At 34.7% G+C, this 25817-nt stretch overlaps 1 protein-coding gene across 2 annotated transcripts in view; it reads right to left on the bottom strand.

Moving 5' to 3' along the window:
• LOC149805595 (ubiquitin carboxyl-terminal hydrolase 34-like) overlaps window positions 1–25817 on the bottom strand; it is a 147292-nt gene that overhangs the window by 81084 nt on the left and 40391 nt on the right. The window contains exons 12-26 of one of the 2 annotated variants that reach the window (XM_089950231.1): window positions 25427–25589; window positions 22455–22552; window positions 19007–19984; window positions 18058–18182; window positions 16419–16636; window positions 15135–15259; window positions 13855–13982; window positions 12650–12739; window positions 12022–12120; window positions 10271–10353; window positions 6533–6687; window positions 3883–3999; window positions 2971–3156; window positions 1803–2006; window positions 450–701 (exon numbers count right to left, since the gene is read on the bottom strand). In XM_089950231.1, the coding sequence (XP_089806357.1) occupies window positions 450–701; window positions 1803–2006; window positions 2971–3156; window positions 3883–3999; window positions 6533–6687; window positions 10271–10353; window positions 12022–12120; window positions 12650–12739; window positions 13855–13982; window positions 15135–15259; window positions 16419–16636; window positions 18058–18182; window positions 19007–19984; window positions 22455–22552; window positions 25427–25589 (3021 nt within the window). The remainder of the gene's footprint in view (window positions 1–449; window positions 702–1802; window positions 2007–2970; window positions 3157–3882; window positions 4000–6532; window positions 6688–10270; window positions 10354–12021; window positions 12121–12649; window positions 12740–13854; window positions 13983–15134; window positions 15260–16418; window positions 16637–18057; window positions 18183–19006; window positions 19985–22454; window positions 22553–25426; window positions 25590–25817) is intronic. The other variant, XM_089950232.1, reaches the window with a different exon arrangement.

The following is a 25817-nucleotide window of genomic DNA, read 5'->3' as shown; positions in this document are numbered from 1 at the left end:
GCTGACTACTCCACACTGAAAACAACTTCCCTGGATGCCAAGCATGTTCATAGAAACAGCTATAACATAAAAAGTAGCTGTAGTCAGTCAATCTAGCATAGCACTACACTACCAATCCCAATCACACCATGTCAATGTACTGTGAAAAGTTAATTCTAAGATTTCCACATCTGGTGTTTTATTTAAGTTTGGAAATCATTGTAGAGCAATGGAAATAACAATATGCTTTAAATCTTCTTTCTCTTAGTCAGTAATTCAGATGTTAGGTTCATATCACTCCAAAAGCCAAATGACATTGCATCTTAAAGTAGGTCTCATTATTCAAGTTTACCCTGACTCTGGAACAGGAGTTTTCTGTTACAATCGTCCTTAGTATGTCTTAATTTGTATAGTGGTTATTTTACAATTTATTGTTAAAGTTATGAAAATACTACTAATAATGAATTCACCTGATTGTCCTTGAATTGCATTTCTCCCAGGGTCTTCTCATCCATATCACAAGTCAGTTCCTGCCCCAGTGTGATCAATCTGATTGGTCCATCCCCAAGCATTGCTCCTAATATGGGTGTAAGCAATGAATTGCTATGGCAACCCTCAGTATCCTGCTGCTGCACAGTTTGTTTTTGCAGAGACTCCCACCACCTTGCTACTTCTGCCCTCAGTTCAGCAATCAGATCAGTGGAGGACATTTCTAATGGTGTCTAAAACAAGAAAATTTCCAATCTGTGTTCTTAATGAGTGAGATCACATCTACATGATTTAGTTTTATATTTTTTTATGGCAAATTCTCTTTTATTAATCTGCATCTGAAAACCAGTTAAAAGTTCTATCGAGAGCAGATTAAACTAAGAATGGCAATGAATGAAAGACATGACATACAAAAAAAAAGACAAAAACATTCTGTATAGAGAGAAAGCATAAGGTTTATGTGCAATTCAAATGGCAAATATGCGTAATTTGATGTGATAACTGAATATCAACATGTGTACTGAAAACAACACATTATTTGCCTGCCCGGTGTTTAACAGTCCCTTAAATTTCACATGCAGAAACCACTATTTTCTCATTAGATGTACCATGACTGTAAAGATCTGACCTTTTCACCTCAAAATATTTTAAACCCTAACAGCCAACCATTCACAAAGTTTTATCAAGGAACAAAATTTATTTTGTGAAAATATTTATGACTCTCACCTCTCACCTAAAAATCTACAGGCCTCATCCAATACCTTAAGCGGTCCCCACCATAGACTTTGGTTAAGATATATGGTCCAGAAACAAAGTCGTTATGCATTTTTCTTGTTAGTGACCTTGACCTCTGACCATCTAACCCCAAAATAAATATGCTTCTTCCCTTCCATAAATGCATGTCAAGATGGTGAACGCAAGATTTGATATACAATAAAAATTCTAAGTTGACATAAACAAGGTAAAGCATGGATTAAGTCTACGCTACAATAATTTTGTCAGCCAAACATCTTTTTGAAGTTGTATGGCACAGCAGCACATGAAGGTTAGTGCTGAGGTTCTAGGCATGGTAACCAATTCTGGCTGATTTGATATATTGATTTAAAGCCACTCCCTTCTAGCCACAAGTATGGCATACTTACCACTAAGTCTCAGTATTTCCCAACAAATATAACCAAAATTATTTGTGCTAGAAGCCATTAAATTTAACTTTAATTTTCACCAATATCCTGCAAAAAAGTACTTGATGGACATGTGAGATTTTACATAATTGGTAAGTTTTATAAATCATACATAACCTTAATATTTACTCCTCTTAATTTCACACTATATACCTTCTCCCCCATTCCAGCAGGCTGCAAAAGAATGCGAATCTGTGCTGCCTGCTTGTCCACCAAACTTCTCTGATGGCTCAGAACACCTCGCCCATCTATCTGCCAATTTCTAAGATGATAGGCATAACGTTTGCGGAATGCTTCTAAGTGGTTCTTCATCAAAACCAAACCTCGCTGAATTATTAACAAATTGGTCTCTGGATCCTGGATAATAAGAAAAAGTTTTTTTAGGAGCAAGATTTATAAGTTAAGCTAGTCCAATAAAGAAATGGTGTTATGGTATAAACAAATAATATGTATCCAAAAGAATGGTCCAAAGAGCCTTCTCTCTTCACCCATAAATTTTAGTAAACAAATCTATTATTTTCAACAGTTATTATCCTGCACATATATATGTTTACAAGACGTAAGTAACATAGGATGAAGATTCACTACTGGCATCAGAACAGGAAGCAGTAAATAAAAAAATGTACGAACTACTTAACAAACAGTCCTTGGAAAGGACTTGTATATACTACTGTGAAACAGACTTTTCAGGCATTCAATACATTTTCTTCCTTTTAACTGTTGATATTCTTCAGCAATCACAAGATTTCCAAATTAGCTGCTGTGGTTTACATATTGGATGTCAGCTTGACACCATTTTCATTTAGGACCATAAGATGTCTCTTGATAAAATTACATATTGATATGACCATCCATTCAGGAGGAGTAGCAAAACCAGGATTTTCAAGATGGCTGCCATGGAAGCAATATTGGACATCAGACTGGCACCATTTTCATTTAAGACCAACTAGACATCAAAATAAGTCTTTTAGCTAAAACCCAACCAAGCTGATATGAGGAGGAGTAGTGACAACACGTTATTCAAGAAGTCGGCTGTACTGGCCTTATTCAATGTCCAAGCACCATCATCTATGACAAGTAGAGCTAATGTCTGGTGGTAATATTTAGCATAAATCTGTTCAGCATATAAAAAACTTATACGTATAAATAGGAGCATACATTTAATTTAAAGTGGAAATGTAAATAATAATCAACATGGCAATATTATTTGCAAAAAATATATTAAGTTCCAGTTTTGACGAAGCTAGGCCAACCTCAATTTACTGAGTCTCGTGAATTTTACATCTTATAAATAATCCTTTACAGATAATCTGTGAAGTACCTGTTCAGCCTCGTCTGATGCCTTCACTAGACTTTCCATACAACGCTTGACAAACTCCTCTTCTTTCTCCAAAATACCATTACCATAGTTAATGTAATAGTTGTTCAGGTATTGTATTGCAGTGATGCTCACATCAGTGTCCAATGCTCTGAGGGCAATGCTCCATAGCTGATCCATTCCACTCACCTTCATGGCAAATAAAAGACAAAAGTAAATAAAAACACGAAACTTGTCCTCAGCCTACCATGGTGAGGTTACAAAAGTTAACAATAGTGAAATTTTACTATGACCGATAAGAGCTGTAAAGTTATTGTGCAGATATGGAAGTTAATCAAGATTCATTGCACTGCATGAAAGAGCATTTGAGCACGAAGTATTAAAAAATGGATTAGAAATGTATGTGGCCTTGAACTTGAAGATAAAATCATGACTGTGATACATGAAATGCCATAAAACTGACCTACATTGGTGTACCATAGTTCATCTTTGTAGCTTTCATGTTACAAAGCAAAACAAAAGAAACTTTGAATAATGACCTGTGAGCTTGATCTTGAAAATAAGAGCTCAAACATGCAATGCAACACATATTCCAGTGACAATATATAAGTACACAAATTTTTTTCAATTTATCTTCAATTGAAATTAAACTTGCTAGAAGAGGAACCAAAGTCATAAAAATTGTTTAAGTTCTGTGGCTTGAAGCTGAATGAACTTAAATAATGTTGTAAATTTACATATTTGCAAATATGGGGCTTGGATAGGTGAAATTGCTGTTAAAAGGACTTCAAATTTCATTCACTGAGAACATACAGAACCAACTAAGCCTTTTCTCTTGCATTTCAGAAAAATGAGACAAATATGTTTTGAATATCAATGAGAAGTGCAAATATTAAGATTTCATGGAGACTTTACCTTGTCCTCATTCAAGGGGTTATCACTGGAAGCATTAGCTATTCTGGACAGGTGGGACAGTTGCTGAAACAGGTTCAGTCCCGTCATGCACATAGACTCCGGATTCAGTTGTGGCATCTGAAATAAAAGTAGTCCATAGATCTGAACACCTTTTCTCATCCCAAGATAAAGAAATCTTACTGACTTTGCAATCCTTAATTTTCTTCTATTCATATGATATTCTCCTTCTGGATTAAGTTCATGTGCATCTTTATGCACATAAATACTCTACCATTTTATAGGTCTGTCTACCTTATTCTCCCTGTCTCTATTAAAATTTAACATCAAAAATCAGATGTCTAGGAAATGCTTATCTTGCGTGTTTGGATGAAAAAAAATTCTGGGACACAGAAAATCACTTACGCAGGAGTCCTCTATATGGATGTAATTGATGGGTGGCAAATTCAAAAGCTTGCCAGTCCTACTTCGACTAATGCTGAGTATGAAAATGTGTTGATCAACTGAGCATTTTTGCTGTACTGATATTTACGACAGAATTAAGCAGCTGAAAGATCCCAGATGTGCATGTTGTCATTATAAGAGTACTTCCAAAGAACATGATGCAACAGCTGGTTAACAAGTTCAATGACTTCAACTAACTACTGAGTGGTGGAAAAATGTGCTGATATTACAAAGACTGAATTCAGAGGCATAAAGACCCAGTGATGTGGCCATTGTAGGAGTACATCAAATGAATAACTTTAGCTTTCATTATTGTGTTCATTTCCGAGTGTAGACGAATAAGCAGTGCATGTGATTTTGAAATAAAGACACTTCAATACTTAAACAAAATGTCATTTGCAAATCTGGATGGATAAGTATTTTGAGGTTAAACGGCAAATTGATGAAGATTATAACAAGATTCAGGAGGATGCTAAAGTTGCTAGAACTGATGGTTTGGATGGAACAGTAGCCAAGTGTAAGAAAGTGTATGGTGCAAGATTTAGTGTTTGGAATAAGACCTTTCCTTGGATTGACCAAATTCTGTCTCAATTGATGGATAACAAAAGCTATATGTCAGTAGGGTAAAGAATTAAACTTAGTGGCAACCAATGGTTCTTCTCATCTGGCCATTTACAGGGTTAGTAGCATATTTCTTTCAAAATTTTCAAGATTTTTTCAAGGTTTAAAATCATGATTTTCAAGGTGCATTATTATATTAATTTTACAGGATACATAAATGAAACTGTATGTAAACTCAAGTTAATACTTACTAATACTTTCTTGCAAACTTATTTTTTAAAAACACAAAATTAAACATTAAGTCAAATAGTATGATCATTGATATCTTTCCCATTAATATCGAATATCCTACATATGGGCATTAGAATAATGTAGTCACTGAATAATGTTCATTTTACTCTGTCTACACTACACTATTTACCAAGTCCAAAATATTTTAGAGCAACTTTTTCAGTTCTTGTAGCTTGTCATCAAGCTGTTTTTCAAGAGCTCTAAGTTTAGCAACTTTGTCCTTTTCACTTTTCCTCAAATTATTTTGATGTCATGATCAAGGAAATGATCCTATGGATCTTCGCTTTCAATGCATAGTCCTCAGCAGCAGCTGTCATTGTCTCAATGTCTTTTTCAGTACCTTTCCTTTTCACTCATCCCCATAAACAAAAAAAGTAAAGATATTTGTTTTCTATATTATCGCTTATTTAAAAACAGCGTATGGATATTTTAAACTATTTCATATTATTATTTCTCTCAGCTTAGCTGTATTCTATATTTTTAGATTTATCGTGTTCATTGCAATTATCGTCTCTTCTATTTCCATTTCAATCCAAAATTTAGACTATACAGTTTCTATTTCAAAACCTGAATCTCTGTGTTCACAGACATACCTCATTCGTCAAAAATGATTTCATGCTGAAGGCGTCTTGTTTTGCCTGTATTAAGTGCCATTACAAGAGCTTGTTTTTTTTTCTTCAGAGGCATGTGACTGAGAAGCGCTTTCTCCCATTCTGGCACAATTTATATTTTGTAAAGCTCTGAGAAAGATCTCATAATCAGAACTTTATATTTTTTTTAATCTAGCCACCGAAGCTGCAATCAACAGCAAGCCATGTCGAAGTGAATGGTTCAAATTTAAACTGATGCTACATCCGGGCTTAGTACAATCAAATGTTCAATATAAACGACTGCGATAAAACCAACTGTGGAAATTTTTTCATTCTGACAAAAACTTAGCGAGAGATAATTTTTGTTGTTGTGTTTTTCTCCCTTTTCATTTTATTTAATTCTGTAAAACAAAAACTATTAATTCCTTTTGGTTTCATGAAAATCAAGGCTTTTCAAGGTACCCAGACAATATTTCGAATTTTCAAGGTGTTTTCAAGGTCTTGAGGGAACAATTCATTTTTCAAGGCTTTTCAATGTTTACAAGGTCCTCTATGGACCCTGCATTTAGCCACTTCAGATATGCCTAATATGTTTCTGGCAGGAGAATGCAACTTTTGCTGGTGGGACTAATATTTTTTTTAAACCAAAATAGATGTCCTGGACCCCTAGCATTAAAATCCTAGTAAGACCTCTGTCAAATCAGAGATGCATAATCGTACCTGTATATTTTCCAAAAAACAATAAAAATTTAATTAAATATACTTACCTTTTGCAGAAAAATGTGCTTGAAAGTCTCTAGCCCCATGGCATGATGATCCTTGCTTTTGGCCTGATTAAGGAACCAGCTCAGGCAATCATCTGAACACTCGGGGTCCAGCGCTAAACAGGACCACAAGGTATCTACCTGCTCCAAGTCTAATCCTGTGTGCATCACAAATAAATTGTCACTTTTGGTTAAAGAAGCATTTTTTAAATTATAACTGTGAAGAGCCTATTCCTAAAAAACCTCAGAGAAATGGATGACTATCTATACAGCTGTACAAAATACAAATTTTAAGTACTGTGCATTCATTTATTTTCATGGGTATCAATTGCTGTGGTTTTTGGAGCAAATAGCAGAAACAGCAGCTTGTAGAAATCATTTAAATGTTTTTATGAAAATAGTTTTTGAAATGTTTATTTCCCAAACTAAAAAATATTACAGCCAATTCAGTATGAGTATAGAAAACCTGTGCAAAAGAGATAAAAGATTTGATTACATGCAAAAATAATTGTTTCAAATTGCATTGCAAATGATAACAGTGCTGCCTCTAAAAATGCATTTCTGCAAACAGTCTAAAAAAACTGATATAAAGAAATGATTTTAAATGGGCTTCAATATTTTAAAGCATTTTCTTATTTAAATCGGGCACTATGTTTTGTTAACCATTAAAAGTTCCAGGCATAATTAATAATAATTTCCAGTACCTTAGAAGATTGGCTAAAAATTAGAATAGCCATGCTGGGGTGACCACCCTTGAAAAATCATATGTTAGTGTCATTTGAGTCATAATTTGCAATCATAATCTTTCTGTAATTATAGGTTACTGCCTTTGTATGGGAAAACATGAACGAGTTTTTGGGATGGAATACTGCACGAACTTGTGAGTGCAGTATATCCTTCCGACAAAATGAGTTCATATTTTCCCACACAAACACAGTAACCTTTTTATTATATGCTCATTTTTTTATTCTAAGGTTTAATTATATAAACAAAATACACTACAAGAAACAACGTAAATGAATGAATGCCGTATTCCGAACTAAATACACAAGCGCAGATTTGTCATTATACAATGACATCATTATTAATGCGCACATAATTCCGCCCAGATAAATTTGAACTTAGTCACGTGCTTGACATAACTTTCAAAAGAAAATGGCGTGTTTAGTTAAAATTGAAATTTGCAGTCATATTGTGAATGAATGTGCATTGCAACAACTGTTCCATTTGATCTGGAATGAATATATTTTGGTATTTTGTTTCGATTCAATGAAAGTTTGCGATTTTGGACTGGATTCATCTGTGCAAATTATACATGAAATACATCGAATTGAAGTGGCGTGGGAGAAGCGTGTTTATGTTTTTGTCATTGAATGTTTGAAATCATAATGTGGGAAAACTATGAAGTCTTTCAACTGCAATTATCAAAAAGATGTTATGGAATTTAATGTTTATTTCATTTTGAGTGCAGTAAGGAGGATGCAATTGCACTTATCATCGAAATTACAGCACAATTTCGAAATGTGTAATCTAGATTGAAAACCGATGACATGGCTCATGTAATTCGGATTTGCAGAATTAAGAAAATACATTTTGAAGAAATTCAGGATGTAAAACTGTAAGTATATTTTATTTTGCCATCCTTCTCACCAGCTAAAGAAAACAGTATATGCCTTGTCACTTGTATGTTATTTGTAAGGACCTAATCTTCGTCATTTATATAATGTAGCTAGCCTAAATCCGCAACATTGTATCAACACAGAATGTGCCAAAACAGCTGGGTTTTTTTGCAGTCCACGAAACATGTTTTAGTTCATTCAGAAACAAATTTAAACAACCACAACATAAAGAGCCTCTTACGCGAGTGTACATGATTTGTTTACAAATCAAAAGTGCTGGCGTCTGAGTCCATTGTTTATTTACAAAAGAAAGAATGCTGTATGTGTATTGTCGCACACGTTCAGTATCGGGGAATATTGAACGATTCTGACAATGTAAAGTTAACGGGTAAAAAATGAGCATATAATAATGACATATAAAAGATCCTTCTGGAGAAAATATCAGATTTATCTAAGCAATTAATAAAACTATACAAAATTTTCAAGCCAAATTACAGAAATATTTATTGAGTGTTGAAATCATCTATAATATTCTTAAGCAATAAGATTTTCAAATCAGCCACTGTGTAAGTAAGACTGGCACCATTTTCACTGAGGAGAAACTGAACACCATTAGAAGAATTTGGTTAAAACCCCATGTTGATATGACAATCCATTTACCAGAATTACAAGATTTTCAATATGTTCAGTGTGGTAGCCTTATTTGAGGTCCAATGGACACCATTTTCATTCAGAACCACTAAACGTTGATCTAACCTTCTATGTAATAGCTGTAGCACTAACAAGGCATTCATGTTGACTCCATTATAATTTAGCACCAACTAGACATCGTAAGTCTTCTGTTAAAAAACTCAATGCTGATATGATTTTCTTTTCAGGAGGAGTAGTAATAAGATTTTCAAGGTGGCTACTTTAGTGGCCATATTGTATATCAATTTGGCACCAATTTCATTTCTAAACAACCAGATAGTAAACGAAGTCTTTAGAGAAAACCCCATGATGATATAATCATCCAATCAGGTGTAGTGTTAACCAGATTTTCAAGATGGCTACTTTAGTGGCCATATTGATTATCAAATTGTACCAATTTCATTTAGAAATAACCAGATAGTATGAAGTCTTTAGATGAAGATGAATACTGTGGTGGGCATACTGGATGTCAGGGCAGTATCATTTATATTTAAAAGGAACCAGACATAAGAAATCTTCTAGTGAAAACCCCATAACAATATGACCCTGTATGTAGTAGCAGCAACAAGATTTTCAAGATGGCTGAAATGGTAGCCATATTGGATGTCAGATAGACACTGTTTTCATTTAAGACCAACAAGACATCATAAAAAGTCTGAGTGAAAACCCAATGTTGATATGACCATCCAATCTGGAAGAACTGTGATAACAAGAATTTCAAAAATAGACTGTGCGAGTAATGTCCATACAAAGCCACTTTCATTTAGGAATAGTGACAGCAAGATATTCAAGAAGGCTGCCGTGTGGCCATAATGGTTGTAAAATCTGCACCATTTTCATTTAGAACCAACCCAACATCATACAAAATATTTTAGTGAAAACCTTATGTTTATATCACCATCCATACAGAAGGTGTAGCAATAACAAGGTTTTCAAGATAAGCACTTTGTTAGTCATATTGGCTGCATAAGCAGAACCTTTGTCACGTAGGACCAACATCATAAAAGGTCTTCAGGTGAAAACCCCACATCAATACCACTTTCCATTCAATTGCATCAAGAACACAACTGACAAAAATTTTGCCCTGGCAGCCATACGGTATGTCAATTCAGCGTGATTTTCATTTAGGATCAACTAGACAATATAACAAGTCTTTTAGTGTCACCCAAATCTAGTGTCACCCTAATTTTAATGTGACCATCCATTCAGGAGTAGCAGTGAAAACATTTTCTGGACGACTACTATGCTAGCATTTGCAAAGCCATATGAAAATAACCACAGTGGATGGGATAGTGACAGATGACATTAAATTCTTCCATGGAAACATTCATAATGGGAACCTGAGTGTAAAAGCATAACTGTTTTCTGCTTTTGTTTTCAAACTTGCATATCATAAAATGTAATGAAATTATAAAAGTCTTCAAAAACTTACGAAAACTGTCAGGAGAACCCATTGATGTAAATACATAGGTTAGAAAGGACAACCTCACTTGAATTTCTTCTTTATGGCTATATCTGCAAAGACATTGGATAAGTGGGAAGGGATAAATATGCCATGCTCAATGCTGTAAACTCCAGATTTACCCATAACTGACTTACCAGCACATGCATTTACATGAATTATTATTAACATCCAAACAAAATAATACTTCCTGAGACACAGGTCATTCATGAATAAACACAAACATCCAGCATGGGTTCCGAAGCAGGAACTCCCATTTTCTTATGCGTTTAATGGGGATGACGATTTGGCTGATGGATGGATTCATGTGAATTCAACACACTGAGGGTTTATCAGGAATGCAATATATGTCTAAATCGGGGTTTACTATATACCTTTTCTCAAATACAACTACATTATTCATACACTTGTGAATTCTCAAATCAGGAAAAAGCTGGTAACTATGGATTTTATTTTAATTACTGGAAAAAATTTTCATGAATGTCATGCTTGCTACAAACTGCAAACCACATAAAATGATCCTCCAATTAAAATGTCCTCAAAATTAATTTTTTTTAACAGCCATGAACACTGAAGGTTGTACCAATAAAATATACATGGGACCCAGGGAAGGCACTTTTAATGTAGAATAGTCACCCATAGATGCAAATTAGAACTTTGTATTTTTTTCATATGAACTCTGAGTAATCTGAGTACCCTGTCATATACATTTTAAAAAGTGCAGCCCGGATACCTCCAACAAAAGAACACTTAGGACTTGTGTTTGCTTTAAAAATGAAACATTAAAAGAACAATGTGTTATTTCTTGCAAAGATGATGGATGCAGTGTAGAGAGCCTAACAGTTTAACACAAAGTATAGTATCATATGGTAACACAATCATTTAATTGATATATTAATGTATTTACTTTCATTTCTTGGAGATGATGATTTCATACAAACAGTACAACAGGATTTGTTGCTACCTTAATTTTCCATGTACTTCATGGATTTTTCAAAGAATCCCTGCCCCCCAAAATGAAAAGCTTCCTTGACTTAATCTGATTCAAATAATAAGCTATGTGTATCAGAAATCTTTCATATGCAATTATTAAAAAAATGATTACAGCCTTTATTTTAATATCTCCCTAAAGAAAAGTGAATCTAAGCATGAATGATATTGAACAGTGGCCCACACATCAATGATATGATATAAAACATTGGAAAATTTACATAAGAGTAATAGCATTCCAAAATCACTTACAAATATATAGATTGTTCTGCATTTTCTTATCCACTATTATTTAAATATCTACCTCCAAGCAAAATGGGCCAATGCACAAAAATGGGAAAAAATAAATTACAACTAATTGCTCATATAGCATTCGCCAAGTAGATAAAAACAAATTATATCTGAATGGTTAAAGATCTAATTAAATCCACAGAGAAAGTGGTATGTTGGTGAGTAATTTTTTTTCAGCATCATACAAATTATTAAGAAAATGTCTCCTTTTAACAAAATAAACATTTGTGCAGTCAACTTTTATCAGAGTACAAACTTTAGACATATAGTAATCAAAGATTCGGCCAAAATAGAGAACGATGTAAAAAAAATGAAAGACATTAACATTGCTATGTTGCTGCAAAAAAAGTGACAAATGTCATGGCATTTACCAGAAAGACAGAAAGATATATAAGATACACAAACACAAGTATTCCTAATTTATGGTGTAACTATCTTACAAGGTATTGGTGGGTCTTTTGTTGGATGTAACTAATTCTGTGTAGTGGACAAGGTCAATGAAGAAATGTGCCATCATGTTCAAATCCTTCTCTGCCCACCTGAAATTAAAAAGAAAAAAAATCTCTTGAAATATAACCAAGATGTCATGCATGTCCACTTTAGGCATTTTTTTCTCAACAAAACTATATTTTTTAGAACTAGTGATATTTTTTTTTTTTAAATTTGCTGCACCAAATTTTAGGATTATACAATGGAAAGACAGTGACAATATTTGGAATACCTTCCAACTTACTGTTATGTATCATATTCAATAGATGCAGGGCAGATCTTTTATGTATGGGATGCGAAAAATTTAGATTTATTACTTTTTTAATTGGATATTAAAATGGAACATGTAGCTTCAGTATTTAAAAAAAGTCTTTAAGTGTGAAAGTTTAATTTTTTGTCAGTTTGCCTGGTGAAGCTGACACTACTGCAAAAGGGGATAAGGAGAGGCTAACATTTATCACCTTTTAAAATTTGTTACTGGTAATTTTCAAACCATCAACAGATATACAAATACTCACTGCAGCCCTGCTCATGTAAAAATATGTATTACTATAAATATGTATGCATGCATGTACTTACATAGTCAAAGAATGTGTATCAGCCCCACTTCTGTATTGTTGGAATGAATTGAAAATTTTGGGTAACAGTCGCAAGGAAACTACAACAGACCTAGGGAAGAATATGAAATATTTTGTAATGCAGTGAAACATAAGTGATCATTATAATCCATGAATTTCCTTTAAACATTTTTGATAAGCAATGTTCTTTGACTAAATTTATTCAAAGAAGGAATTTACCCAGTCCCTTCATGAGGAAATCTGAATTTAATTTTTTTAAAACCAAATTTAAACTTTAAATTTCTAATTAATTTTAACTTCTTTTCACTGACTCTTAATTTTTAATAGTATTTATCAAGATATTGATATCCCCGCCCCCATATATATATATATATATATATATATATATATATATATATATATAATTACTTTCTTTTACTTACTCTTACATATTTCTGAAACTATGGTGGCACTCCACAGATATTACATACTTCTGACAGAGTGATAGATATAAGATGGAGTTGCTCACATTTGCAACATGCAGAGTAGAGAGAATGTTGGCATACCTCTACGCTACATTCATGGGCTCGGTCTGAAAGTTCTTTACAAGAAATAAGTCCAAGCTTATTGCTGTATATCCCTAATTACACCTAACAACCATACACCAAAACGGGAAATAAAATAATACCCAAGACAGAAAATTCTTTTTTCTAAATATCCGGGATATTCAGTTAGGAAAACCTATTTATTTCTTTTTCTCTAAAATAAAACACTATGTAAAGTATGAAACCACAGAGTACAACCTATTTCAAAATTTGCTTTCCTCATTTATGATGCCATTAAAATCATGTGATCATTAGTCTGCCACAAGTTACCTCTAAATAAAGATATTAACATGCTTATAACTTTAAAAAAATTTTTTTGAATAAACATTCTTTAATTTGAACAAATCAGTGCCTTCTATCAAATATCATACACAATTTTAATCTTCTGTGAGACTTAAATCTGTTTTTTATCTGTTCAATATTTGAAAAGGTTTCTGATGCAGGTCGTGTTTTACAATTATAGACCTGGATCTTAGTACCTGTCAGAACAATACACATACAGCTAAGTGTTAATTTATTCCATATCATCTCCCAACAATCAAGCAATTAACAGTAGAAGTCTCATTTGCAAGTGTGACTGTTGAGTGGAAACATTCAGTCTTAACTTGCAATATGACAGTACCTGTGATGAGCAACATTTTCAATGCAAGCTTCAATAAACTTCATCCTAATTTTCCTATCTGTGGAAAAACACACCAGACTACATAGGACTTTCTCTGCCTCCATGGCTAATCCCTCAGGCAGCATCATCTACAAGTATAAACAACATGTACATATCATGCAAATTTTATTCTTGCATAGACCATTTCCAAAATGGCTCAAATTAATGGAAAACTATATCCCCAATGACTTGAAGGAAGTTTCTCATGCACTGTCTCCGAGCACTGTGACACTGATCTTTGGACATGTTTCTGACCAGTAGCACTAAAAGTTCTGTTACATTTTGTAACCTATTTGAAAGTTTTCTCAGGACTACAGATAAGACTCTTCCAGGATGAATTAAACCATTTAGTAAGCAGCTAGACCAATGTAATACAAACGCTTCTTTTGGAAACAAACTTATTTACACAAACAGAACTTTCTCTTGGAAACAAAAACAAACCGTCTACATAAACAAAAGTCTATAAAATAGTTTGCCACTGTATTGGTAATAATTTTAATATCTGCCCATAGTCAGTCATTGCAACAATGACAACAGTAAAAAAAATCTGAGTACCCCTTATGTCATTTACTGTTATGATCAGTTGTAAAAATGACAAGATCAAGACCTCTGTCCTACTGAATACACCTAACAAACTGTACAGACCAGATATACCAGTGCATTATGCAACAGCAGATCTAATTTATGCAGTTTGCACTTGGACCCAACTTCTAGGTGAGAATATATGATAATACAGCAGTCCCAAATACCAGATTATATAAAGGATGTGCATTCCCTAAGATTGGCAGTAAGGTGTTGTAGCTGTTTTGGGGTTTAATGCCATTTCTCAGTGCAAGATAGGCTATATGTGGCAGCTCATATAACTTGCGGAGGAAGAACCCAGTAAAACCATAGTAAGAATTACTGATCACAGGAAACTACTCACAGCTGGCTCACATACTCATATTGGCTGTGCCTGAGACTCAAGTCCATGCAGACAGAGGGTGGTCAGGTGTTACTAAACACTTGTAATATCCTAAGTTCACATTCCAGCCCATAAAGTGTCCTCAAATAATACTATATTTTCTAATGACCATCATAATCAAAATTCTAACAAAAAAGAGATTAAAAGTATATAATGGGCCTTAATTTCTTCTGAGTCATGCATAATTCAACTTGACAATATCACTTCAAAATGCTGATGCCACATATCTACAATAGAAACAAAAGCCAAATACGGGAAATATCAATGTCAAACTCACCACTCCATCATCTTGTACAAGGTCCCAAAGAAGTGTGTTGCCTCTCTGACAAACATCATCAAATGTGTAATCTGAACACACAGGCAATACTTGCTCTTTCTGAACTGGACGATGATGCACCACCGCTGAAATAGTTGCATAAGCTTTCTCAACAAATGTGGTCTAAAACTTAAATTTGTGTACGGACATACTTCAGGATTAACAAGTGATCAAGTGAAGCAATGTGTGACATAGTTGAAACAAAAATGATATAAAACACAATGAATAGGAGAATGGGTCATAAATTTTATATTTGTGTAGGGATATATTTCAGGATTTACATGTGATTAAAGTGATATGTGACAAACAAAAAAGATACACAACGTACCATGAGATTGGGCAAATGAAAGTGGGACAATATAAATCAAAACCCAACAACTGTGCTCCTGGAACATGAAGGTTCTACCACTTTACATGAAAACATACTATTACACAAAACTTAACTCAAACAGACAGAAAAATGTCTGTAATCACCAGAAGATGAATGGATCAAAAGAGTAATACTATATGCCTTCACTGATGACATAAAGCTGCATCTGATAAGATGTTGGATGTTTCTTCCCTTCCACTGGCTGTTAATTTACAGTAACCAAACAAGCTGAAGACGGTACAGGATCTATTTATGGCTGAAAAAAGGAGGGGTCCCCCCACATTCTATCTGAAAAAATAGTGAGTATTTCTAGTTAAGCAAAGGTAGGAATTTAGTTCAGATCTTAGAGCAATGCTTTAAATATAAGTGTGAATAATACAACTGCCTCCTAGCAAAAATGCTGATAATAGCTCATCATGACTAAAGTATGCAACAAAGATTTCGCTCACTGAAGCAGGGAGATAATCTGATTGATGCTTGAAATCCAGATGTTGATGCATTTTAAGTTTTGTTATTATGAAAATCTTGATTCTTAATTAAGAACTCTACACGCTGTATTTAAACAAATGAACAAACCTGCAAACATTTTATGCTTTGTCATGACAGTCCAGGCTAAAACTTCATATACAACCAATGCAAAATTTTACACTTGTTTAATGCAGCCAATACTGTATATAAATGCTTATAAATCAAGTCCAACTGCAAACAGCACAGACCCTAATCAGATGTCACACAGTGCACTAGCAGATCTGGGTTTATGCAGTTTGTCAGGAGTGATCGGTAGAACAAACAACATAAACTCTTATCTGTCAGCTTGCTATGTTGTTTACAGTTGAACTTGCCTTGTATACGTTTTTAAACAGAACCTTACTCACCATGAGGCATGTGGGTATGATACATGGAGGCCAGGTTAGACAAGTGTTGCTGCATCTGATGGGCATTAAAATGAGCATGGGCATTGATCTGGGCAAGTTCATCGTCACTAAGTAGATCTTCACCGTCAAAATCGGCCATGTTCTTCTCTGATTTCGCACTCAGGCGGGAACTATGGCAGCTGCCATCATCTGGACTCATTATGCCCTCCACATATTCCCTGCACATTATTAACAGCAGAATCATACAAGAGCAAACAAAATGCTAAAGCTGTAAAATGGCATACGTGCTACTAGTAAATCATCCAAAAACTCTCCATTATTCTTGGAAAACTTCAGGAATATAATCATGCTGTTATCTGGTCACTGCAGGTCTTGGTGGAAGTGGTACAACATTAAAGCTAGGAACTTACGATTATTTATGGTTGTTGGAAGAAAAAGAAAAGGAAACAGTCTTTATTTGGTACAATTATATCATGAATCTGATTTCCAAACTAAAAACTCAGTAAGATCTCCAAAGAGAGTTTTCTGTGTGCCGTTACTGCTTGAAATGTAGTTGTCTACTTTAAGTCTATCAGTACATGCATCTCCAGAAAGTGTCACCTGCAATTATTACCATAAAATGTATAGACAAGTTCTGCAGAATACGACATCTCACTTGTGAAGAGTACAATAATATGCATAACACTGTATAAATTGCACATCACTACATTTCCCTTGTTATGTGTGTGATTTGGATTTTTAACATAGCTTTAACAATTTTTCAGTCAGTGTCCATCTGAGGGTTTCATTGGTTATACATTCTTTTGTGGGGGGGGGCCTCATTATATGCCTAACCCATTTCATCCTGCACATCTTAATCTCCGGGAAAATGTTGTTACATCCCATCTTTTCATATAGGTTCACACTGGAGATTTTGTTTGGCTAACAGATGTTGCAGATTATACAGAGGCAACTATTGTGAAATGAATTTACTCTGCTCATGTCTGTCTTCACTACTCTCCAACACTCAGAGCCATACAACAGTTTATGTTGCTGCTGTAAAGTCTCATCCAGGTTGGGCAACAACTCCACACCATAAAAACTAAACCGTTACAGAAACTGCAACAACTTCAACTAAGGATTCATATTAGGTCATATTTCAATTCTGGATGTCCAATTACTGATTGGAGGGAATATTAAGCTTGGACTGGAGACCTGCATCTTGAAAATGGAAAGCAATGCAAGCATAGCAGTTAATGAATTACTGCTATTAAACCACATCTCACCTGTGAATACCACTATGATGTGCATAACACTATTTCTCACGGCATAATGCTCTATCTTGCTGAAAAACACTATATCTCACCGCATAATGCTATTATCTCACTGCATAACACTATATCTCACTGCATAACAATATCTCACTGCATAATGCTATATCTCGCTGCATAATGCTGTCTCACTGCATAATGCTATTATCTCACTCAATAACACTATATCTCACTGCATAACACTATATTTTCAATAATCTCACTTGTGAAGGGTACTATGATGTAAAGGTCTTTTAAGAGCTTTAACACAAAATCTAAGCATATATGAAAACTCAATCTCTTTGTCATCACTGCTTACAGAATGAATAAATGAATGAATGAAAACTGACCCACGTCGTCCCTGCTTTTGTGCATGCATTTTCTGGATCACAGAGGAACAATCAAAGACCTGCATCTCCCCACTGTTTTCTTCAGTCTTTTTTCCTGCAGACTCTTCCACATGCTGGGATGATTCCTGTTTGATAGCAAATATCTTGCTGACAATAATTGCATAAATTGAACAAAAAGGTCAACCAAAATTAGGTAATATTTGAAGTATTTATATGTATTTGAATCAAAGTATCAGTCAAAAAATGTTAAGTATCAAAAAGAAAGCAACAAGATGGACTTAATTCTGGTCATATGCAACTATCAATAATGGTTTCTTCATATGGGTTTTATATATATGAGAGAGAGAGAGAGAGTCAAATCTGCCTCAACAGTCATCAGAATTTAGCAGATACCTTGTAATGATGTCCAGTCTAACTTTCCATGGCAAATTTCCTATAAAAATGTCATGTAATCAGCAGTCACATTTCTTCCATGTTCAGTGGCTATGTGTTTCTTAATCAAGCAGTGGTTTCACCCTGCCTTCTGTTGTCACTGGAGCATATGAGAGAGTGAGAGAGAGACAGAGAGAGAGAGAGAGCGCATGTATCTTAGTAGCATACTACTACTGCTAATAATAAAGCTAATGTTATTCAGTTCATAGCACTTAAATTTGTCATGAACCAAGTTTGAGTGCTTAACCTGCCACTTTCACTTTCTCCCATGAGTGGCTGCTGTAGAAAGGTTCGACTGTCTGTGTGTGTGTGTTTGTGTGTGTATATATATATATTATATTTATATTTATACACACACACACTAATCACTAACAGAAATAAATTCTTGCATGAAATACATCCATATAATTTATCACAAAACTCATTACACATGGCCATAAACACTGACAGAATACGATAAACAAGAAACATGTATTACAGATACAATGTAAAAAAATGTCTCCTGAAAACAAATCACCCTTTCTGGTTGCTTCTCTCCAGCTGACCCCTCTTTCTCATTGCTGACTTTATTCCCACTCTCCTCCTGCACTGTCGCTTCCAAGTCTTCAATGTTGGGCAAATTTCCTGGGGACACCTTGGGCGAAATGACTTTCTGTACTATCCTGTGCTTCTTTTTGGCCATCATCATCTGAGTGGCCCTCTGTATTGCCAACTGACGTTGGGTGTGCTTCAATTGCTGTTTCAACAGTTCCTGATACTCTGGCTTCAGTGGGGTTTTCATGATCTGCTGATAATCTACATCTTCTTCAAAGTCAGAACTCTCCTCACTGTGACCATGACAAGCATGTTCATGCTTCATGCTGATAATTTTTGCCTGCTTCAGAATTTCTTCATTTTCAGAATCAACATAGTCTGATTCTTCTTCTTCCTCTTCTTCTTCTTCGTCTTCCTCCACATCCATCTCTTCTGAGCTATCCTCATTATGGTTATGTTTATGTGACCTCTGCTCCCGCAATCCTTTGCCATGGATACTCATTATTCTTTTTGATAATCTGTGTAGTCTCTGTTGTTCCTCTATGCTTTCCTCATGAGATCCTTCCGTGGAATCACTTGTATCCACATCACTCTCACTTCCACAACTCTCATGTCCATGAAGTTCATGATGATGCTGATGAACATGATGGTGGTGGAGATGATGTTGATGATGGTGATGGTGGTGGTTATGTGGTTGATGGTGATGCCTGTAATGATGTCTATAGTGGCAATGTTCACCCTCCTCATCCTCCTCATCCTCTTCTTCTCCTGATAATTCTTCTTCTTCATCACTCAATGGGATTCCCTCACTTTCATGACTGGCATCACTGTTCTCTGCATTCACGATTTTAGAACCCTCCAACTGCCTCTTTCTGTGTCTCTTATGACTGACTGATTTACCAGGCTTCATTTCTGCTTCAGAATCTTGACTATCAGCTGGCTTGGTTGCAGGGACTTTCTGCTCCAAAACAAATAGAAAAAAACATTACTTGCAAACAACAAAATATTAAAATTATATGATTTAGCAACACTATTCTTGACTAAAAAAAAATGCATCATTCCTTTAAATGACCATCAAAAACTTAAGCACTATCTTCACTACAACTCTGAAAGTTGACAAGATGAACATTTGAAAGTGACATTATATCAAAGTATCGGCTAATAAAAATATGACACGGCCAATGCAATCTCTAGCATGTCATCACAGACAACAAATGAATGCAACCTCCTTTTAGCCCTGGGATGTGTCCTGTTATTTTTTTTGGAATACCTAAAACTTAACTTAATACTGAATAGCCTGGATGGTACTAATGTGCCATCAAACCCTATCCATATATACCTAAATATATCAGTTTAAAGTTCTAAATTTGGGTGTCATATTCACAATATAATGCTATAACAATCAAGAAAAATGTGGCCTAAATGAGACTGAAATTGCAAAGTTAGATTACACATACCTTTAAGATATTAGTGTACTCATAAATAAAATGACTGGTTTCCAGCTAGTTTAATGGCATCAATGAAAAGGATAATCAAAGTACTGAGAATACTGATGGCTTGGAGGGTTAAGTAGAACATAATTCACATAAGATCTGATGGAAAAATATAACTCCAGAAACACTGCTATTCAAGACACCTTGACTGTTATAAAACTGCTCTAAATGATCTTTATAATATTTTTCAGAATGATTTTATGTCATTAAAGAATTGATATTAACATCTAAAACATTGCTGAGGGAAATGATATGGAAATTTCCTTTTAAAAGCGTTTTCTGCTATTGTTTCCAGTAATACAATCAGGCTCAAGAAAATCAAAGGGAGATAACTATTATGAAGTCTAATCATTTACAACTATTTTAATTGACGCACCCTTTTTAAATTAATATCATTCAATATAAATCTCCAAATATATTTCAGCAAGTCACTAAAAGGGGCAGAGACTATGCTAGAAAAAACAAATTTCCCGGAAACTAAGATAGGACCATTTTGTATATTTAGCTTCTAAGTGCTGACACCATCTCTGATATTCTGGACCAAAAGCAAACTTTTCAAGATGGCCACCAATGTGGCCAGACTGGATGTAATATCAGCATCATTTTTATTTTGGATGAACTCGAGTCCATAAGAAAAGAAATCTTTGTTAAACTCATATCAATATGACCTTCCATTCTAGAGTAGTGATAACCAGGTTTTCAAGATGGCCATTAGATCAGCCACACAGGTGTAATATTAGCACCATAAATCATTTTAGACCAATTACAAATAATTTGAAGTCTTTTGTTGAAAATCCCCATGTCCATATCACCATCCATTCAGAATAAGTTGCAATATCATTTTCGGGATGGCCACCATGGTGGACATACTGAATGTCAGATCAGTCTTTTTTTGGACTGACCAAACACCATAAGAAGTCTTCACTGAAAACCCCATGTTGATATGACTATTAAGGAGGAGTACAAATAAGTATATTTTCAAGTTGTCTAGAGTATCAATTCAGAACCATTTTTACTTAGAACTAACTAGGCATCATAAGAAATCTTTTCGTAAAAACACAATGTCAATATGACAATCCATCCTGATGGAGTAGCAATAACATGATTTAGAAGATGGCCATATTTTGGTCATACTGGCGTCATTTTCTTTAGGACCAATCAGACATCCTATGGAAGTATTTCTGTGAAAAATCCACGTCAATAACACTTTCTATTCAGGCGGAATAGCAATAACAAGATTTTCAAGCTGGATGTCAAGGTGGCCATATAGATGTTCAAGCAGCACTACTTTCATTTAGGACCAACTAGGCATAGTAAGAAGTCTTTCAGCTAACACTCTATGCTGATATGACCATCCATTCTCTAGGCATAGCACTAACAAGATTTTGAAGATGCTGCTGTGTGCTGTTGTGGCCATACAGGCTGTCCAAGTGGCGCCAGTTTGATTGAGGACCAACAATATCTTGAGATGAATGTGCATGTCAAATTTCATAGCACTCAGCCAAGCAGTTTTTGGTAGCAATAACAAGCTTGTATTAATTAATGGACTGAAAGATGATGGACAACTGGACAACCAATAAGATTTTCTGGTCTATGACCAGCAGAGCTAAATATCTGCTTGTTAGAGATAAAATGTTCTAATACACCTAGGACAAGATTCTACCGAACAATATATAAATCTGATCACCAGTAAGCAGGTCATATTATCTAAACCTCCATTGTGACAAAACTACACTGATGATCTTCCACTTTTCTCACTCCGACATACTATGGTTTAATCTTCAACTTATTTCAATAAGAGAGATTTTTCAGTATTATTCAACTAAAACCTAAATGAGAATAACTGATCAATACCAAAGAAAGACAATAAGAGTACAATACAGAAGAATGTCGATAACTGTACACTACAGAAAAAACATTCTTAAAAAGGAAATGTACCTGCGCATCCTTCTGTTCTGGTTTATCCTCACCATCTTCAGACACCTGAATACTCTCACTGCTGCTGAGTTCATTCTTTCCAACATCCCCGAGATCAGCTGTCAGAAGAAATAAGAAATCAGTAAGCATTATTCTGTATTAAGGGATATTTTTGTTGTATACCTTTTCGCACACATACCCATACCAATTTACCTTGGAAAGACAGAATGTCAGCTAATGTATAAACTCCACTACAACTGAAAAAGTTTCTCAAGGCGTACGAAAATCTTTGTACTTGGTCCAACGCTCATCTTCATACTAAATAATATTTACATGTAATTTGTTGAAAATCTCCTCTGTGTTTGCAAATTTCCCTCATTTATAAATCAAAGTGGAACAGTTTTAATAAGATTCTGATGAAAATCTATAATAACACATTGATGATTATAAGCAGGCAAAGTTTCAATTTTCAATCTGTAATCTAGTCTTTCTTGAAAGAGTATGTTTAGACACATGAATAGACAAAGTTGGACCAATCAGACTGCAGTGATGATTGAAAACTTATTTTCAGGATACCCCTTAGGAAGCTATCACTAAACCCTAAAGAGTTAATAAAACAAACAAAAAACCTTGAACATGATGTGCCAAATGCAAAAGAGCTGAATCCCCATGTTTTAGAGCAGGAATACTGTGATGCCTCCACCTACCTAGTCCTACAATGTAAGACACATCATCTGATATTTTTGTTTGGTGGGGGGTGATGGGTCTTACTGCCAAACTAGCGGCAATGTGTAGGGTGTTTCGATGTCAACTAAAAGTGTAACGAAAGTCAAATTTTCAGGAATATCACACATAACTTTCAACCAGTAACTATGCTTTTCAAAAAAGTCAAGTTATAAGGTTTTAACCAGACTTTACTTACCCTGATGTCTTTTCTCTAATAAATTCAAATTCTCACAAAAGAAATGGACCTGTTTTCAAGTTTCATTGGGCTACATTTCAGTTGGCTGGAAAGCGATGAAAGCCGGGAATGCCGAAATCAGGTTAAGTTGAAATATCATTCTTTAACGAAACAAATCTCCCACATGAACCTACTTAAACATACTTCAGCATACCTCGACTACTGGCACATTGCAACAATTCAAATGTATGTCAACTGAAAATGAAAATGTATGTAAATGGAACATGAAAATGCATCCATTTGCTAGTGACATATTTTCATTTTGCCAGGATAAAGACAGCACAATAAGTATATTAATTACACATAAATTAGTGGAAGAGTGTCGATATAGGCGGGCAAGTGTGTGAGAATATTCCTGAAATTTTGTCACCCAACATCGGAACAAGCGATACAAGGCCTTTATTTGGACAGTAAGACATAACACTATAACTAAAACATAAACATCATGTGCTATGTCTTACACTGTAGGACTAGCACCTATCATTCAATCATCTGGTCTGTAAATTCAAACTAGACTAAATTTTGCTGAAAACTAGCTGATCTATAATAAACACTGTAAGTAATCAAACTCAGAAGTTCTGAAGTATTACTTTCTTTAAAAAAAAAGAACGTCTCCAGAACCATATATCTAACTTTAAACTGCAATGAAAAATATAAAAAAGCATAAAGCAATATTTCACAACATAACAGTCACTGGGTTTAAAAAACCAAAAATTGGAGCTATAAATGTGAGGTGCATCACGATCAATTTTCACAGCACATCCTTAAACAGAACTCTTGTTGGAAAGCCAAAGTGAGGAGATGGGCATTTAGGGGCCATCTAAATGATGATGTGCACTGATGTAAATCTAGACTTATTCAAGTTTATCAATTTAACGGTACATGATGACTTTGCTGAAATGTAATATTCCTTAGTCAAGTTATGGCGCAGTTAGCAGGAAGAGCAATCAGGGCTCATAACTCTTTTAAATAACTCTCTGTCTGAAATGCTTGAAATTAAACTTGATTAAAGTCATAACAATAGATAGATGCAAGCCAAATTTTGTTGAAATGCAACAAAACTTTGCAAAACTAGGCTGCAGAAACCAGTTATTCAGTTATGCCAGTTCAAAGCAGCATCCAATGTGATGATATGAAGTGAACTGTCAAAGGCTATAAATCTATGCATAAAGTAGTTAACAGGACAAAACCCATAAATATCCCATTTTAAAATACTGTCAAGGACTGTAAATGTTCCAAAAACCGAGTAAACAACACAAAACCCATAAATCACTATTGTTGTGAAACAGTGTACACACCAAATCAGATCAGAAAATGTTGAATGGTTTCTATGCTATGCTGGTTACAAGGATCTGCTACATTGGAGATAATAATTTTGAAAAATGGAGCAACGACTTTAAAAACTGGAACTAAGACAAAATCTTGAAAAGGCACATTGACAGATAACAGGCAATTCACCTTCCAAATGGCATCTAAAAGGGTTGCAGAGATATGCTAGCTACAAGCAATAGCCCATCTGAAGATACAAGTTGATTGTCAAGGTCCACTACTCTTCAAAATGGAGTTGGCAAGACAAAATCCATAAAATGGATATCTAGGAATACAAGACAATGTACCAACCAATCTGCATCACAATATTTTGAATGCTTTCCTGAGCTATCCTGGTTACATGGATATGATGTAGTGGAGATTTACTATCAATGGAAAATGAGCAACATCAAAATTGAATCTTAACTAATGAAAAGTTTAAAGAGTACATCTATATGTAAAAGGCTATTAACATAACAAATGGTATCCAATTATGTGCAAGATCCATGCAAGAAGTGCACATAGAAGGACAGACAGGCAGATGGGCAGAAAGGAAAGGTGATTACGACAGGGCTCTCAAATCTTGATCCATGGTCCTAATTAGCAAGTAATCCTGCTTTTATTCAAGCTTTTTTTATGATGGACTTCTTAACTATACACCAAATCCAAGAATTGCATGCTGGTAGGACCCATATATATCAAGAGATCTAAATGAAACACTCACTACTCTCCAACTCTTCTTCTTGCTGCAGAGCCGTATAGGAGTTTTGTTGCTGCTGCTGATGTTGTTGTTGATGTTGCTGCTGCTGCAGTGCCATGACTTGTGACTGAGAAGCTGAATATGTGTTCCATATACACTTCACAAGGGCTGATGCCAAGTACAATGTCTATAAAAAAGAAAAAACAGTGTAGAAATATAATCCTTATATGTAATAAAAGTAATCTACATTGGAGTGTCTTGCTTTTGAATTTGAACTGTGAATGCAAGTTACAGAAAAACCAATTCACCAAATACATGTTTCTTCAAAAACACATACCACATCAAAATACCTTATAACTACTACCATGTAAATCCAGCCCTCCCAGTCTAAAACCTTTTAGCTCAAAAGATAAAA

The sequence above is a fragment of the Sinohyriopsis cumingii genome, chromosome 2 (genome assembly GCF_028554795.1).
Source record: "Sinohyriopsis cumingii isolate HCF-2022 chromosome 2, ASM2855479v2, whole genome shotgun sequence".
NCBI classification, from domain to species: domain Eukaryota; kingdom Metazoa; phylum Mollusca; class Bivalvia; order Unionida; family Unionidae; genus Sinohyriopsis; species Sinohyriopsis cumingii.
This window is presented reverse-complemented; position numbering and strand designations above follow the sequence as displayed.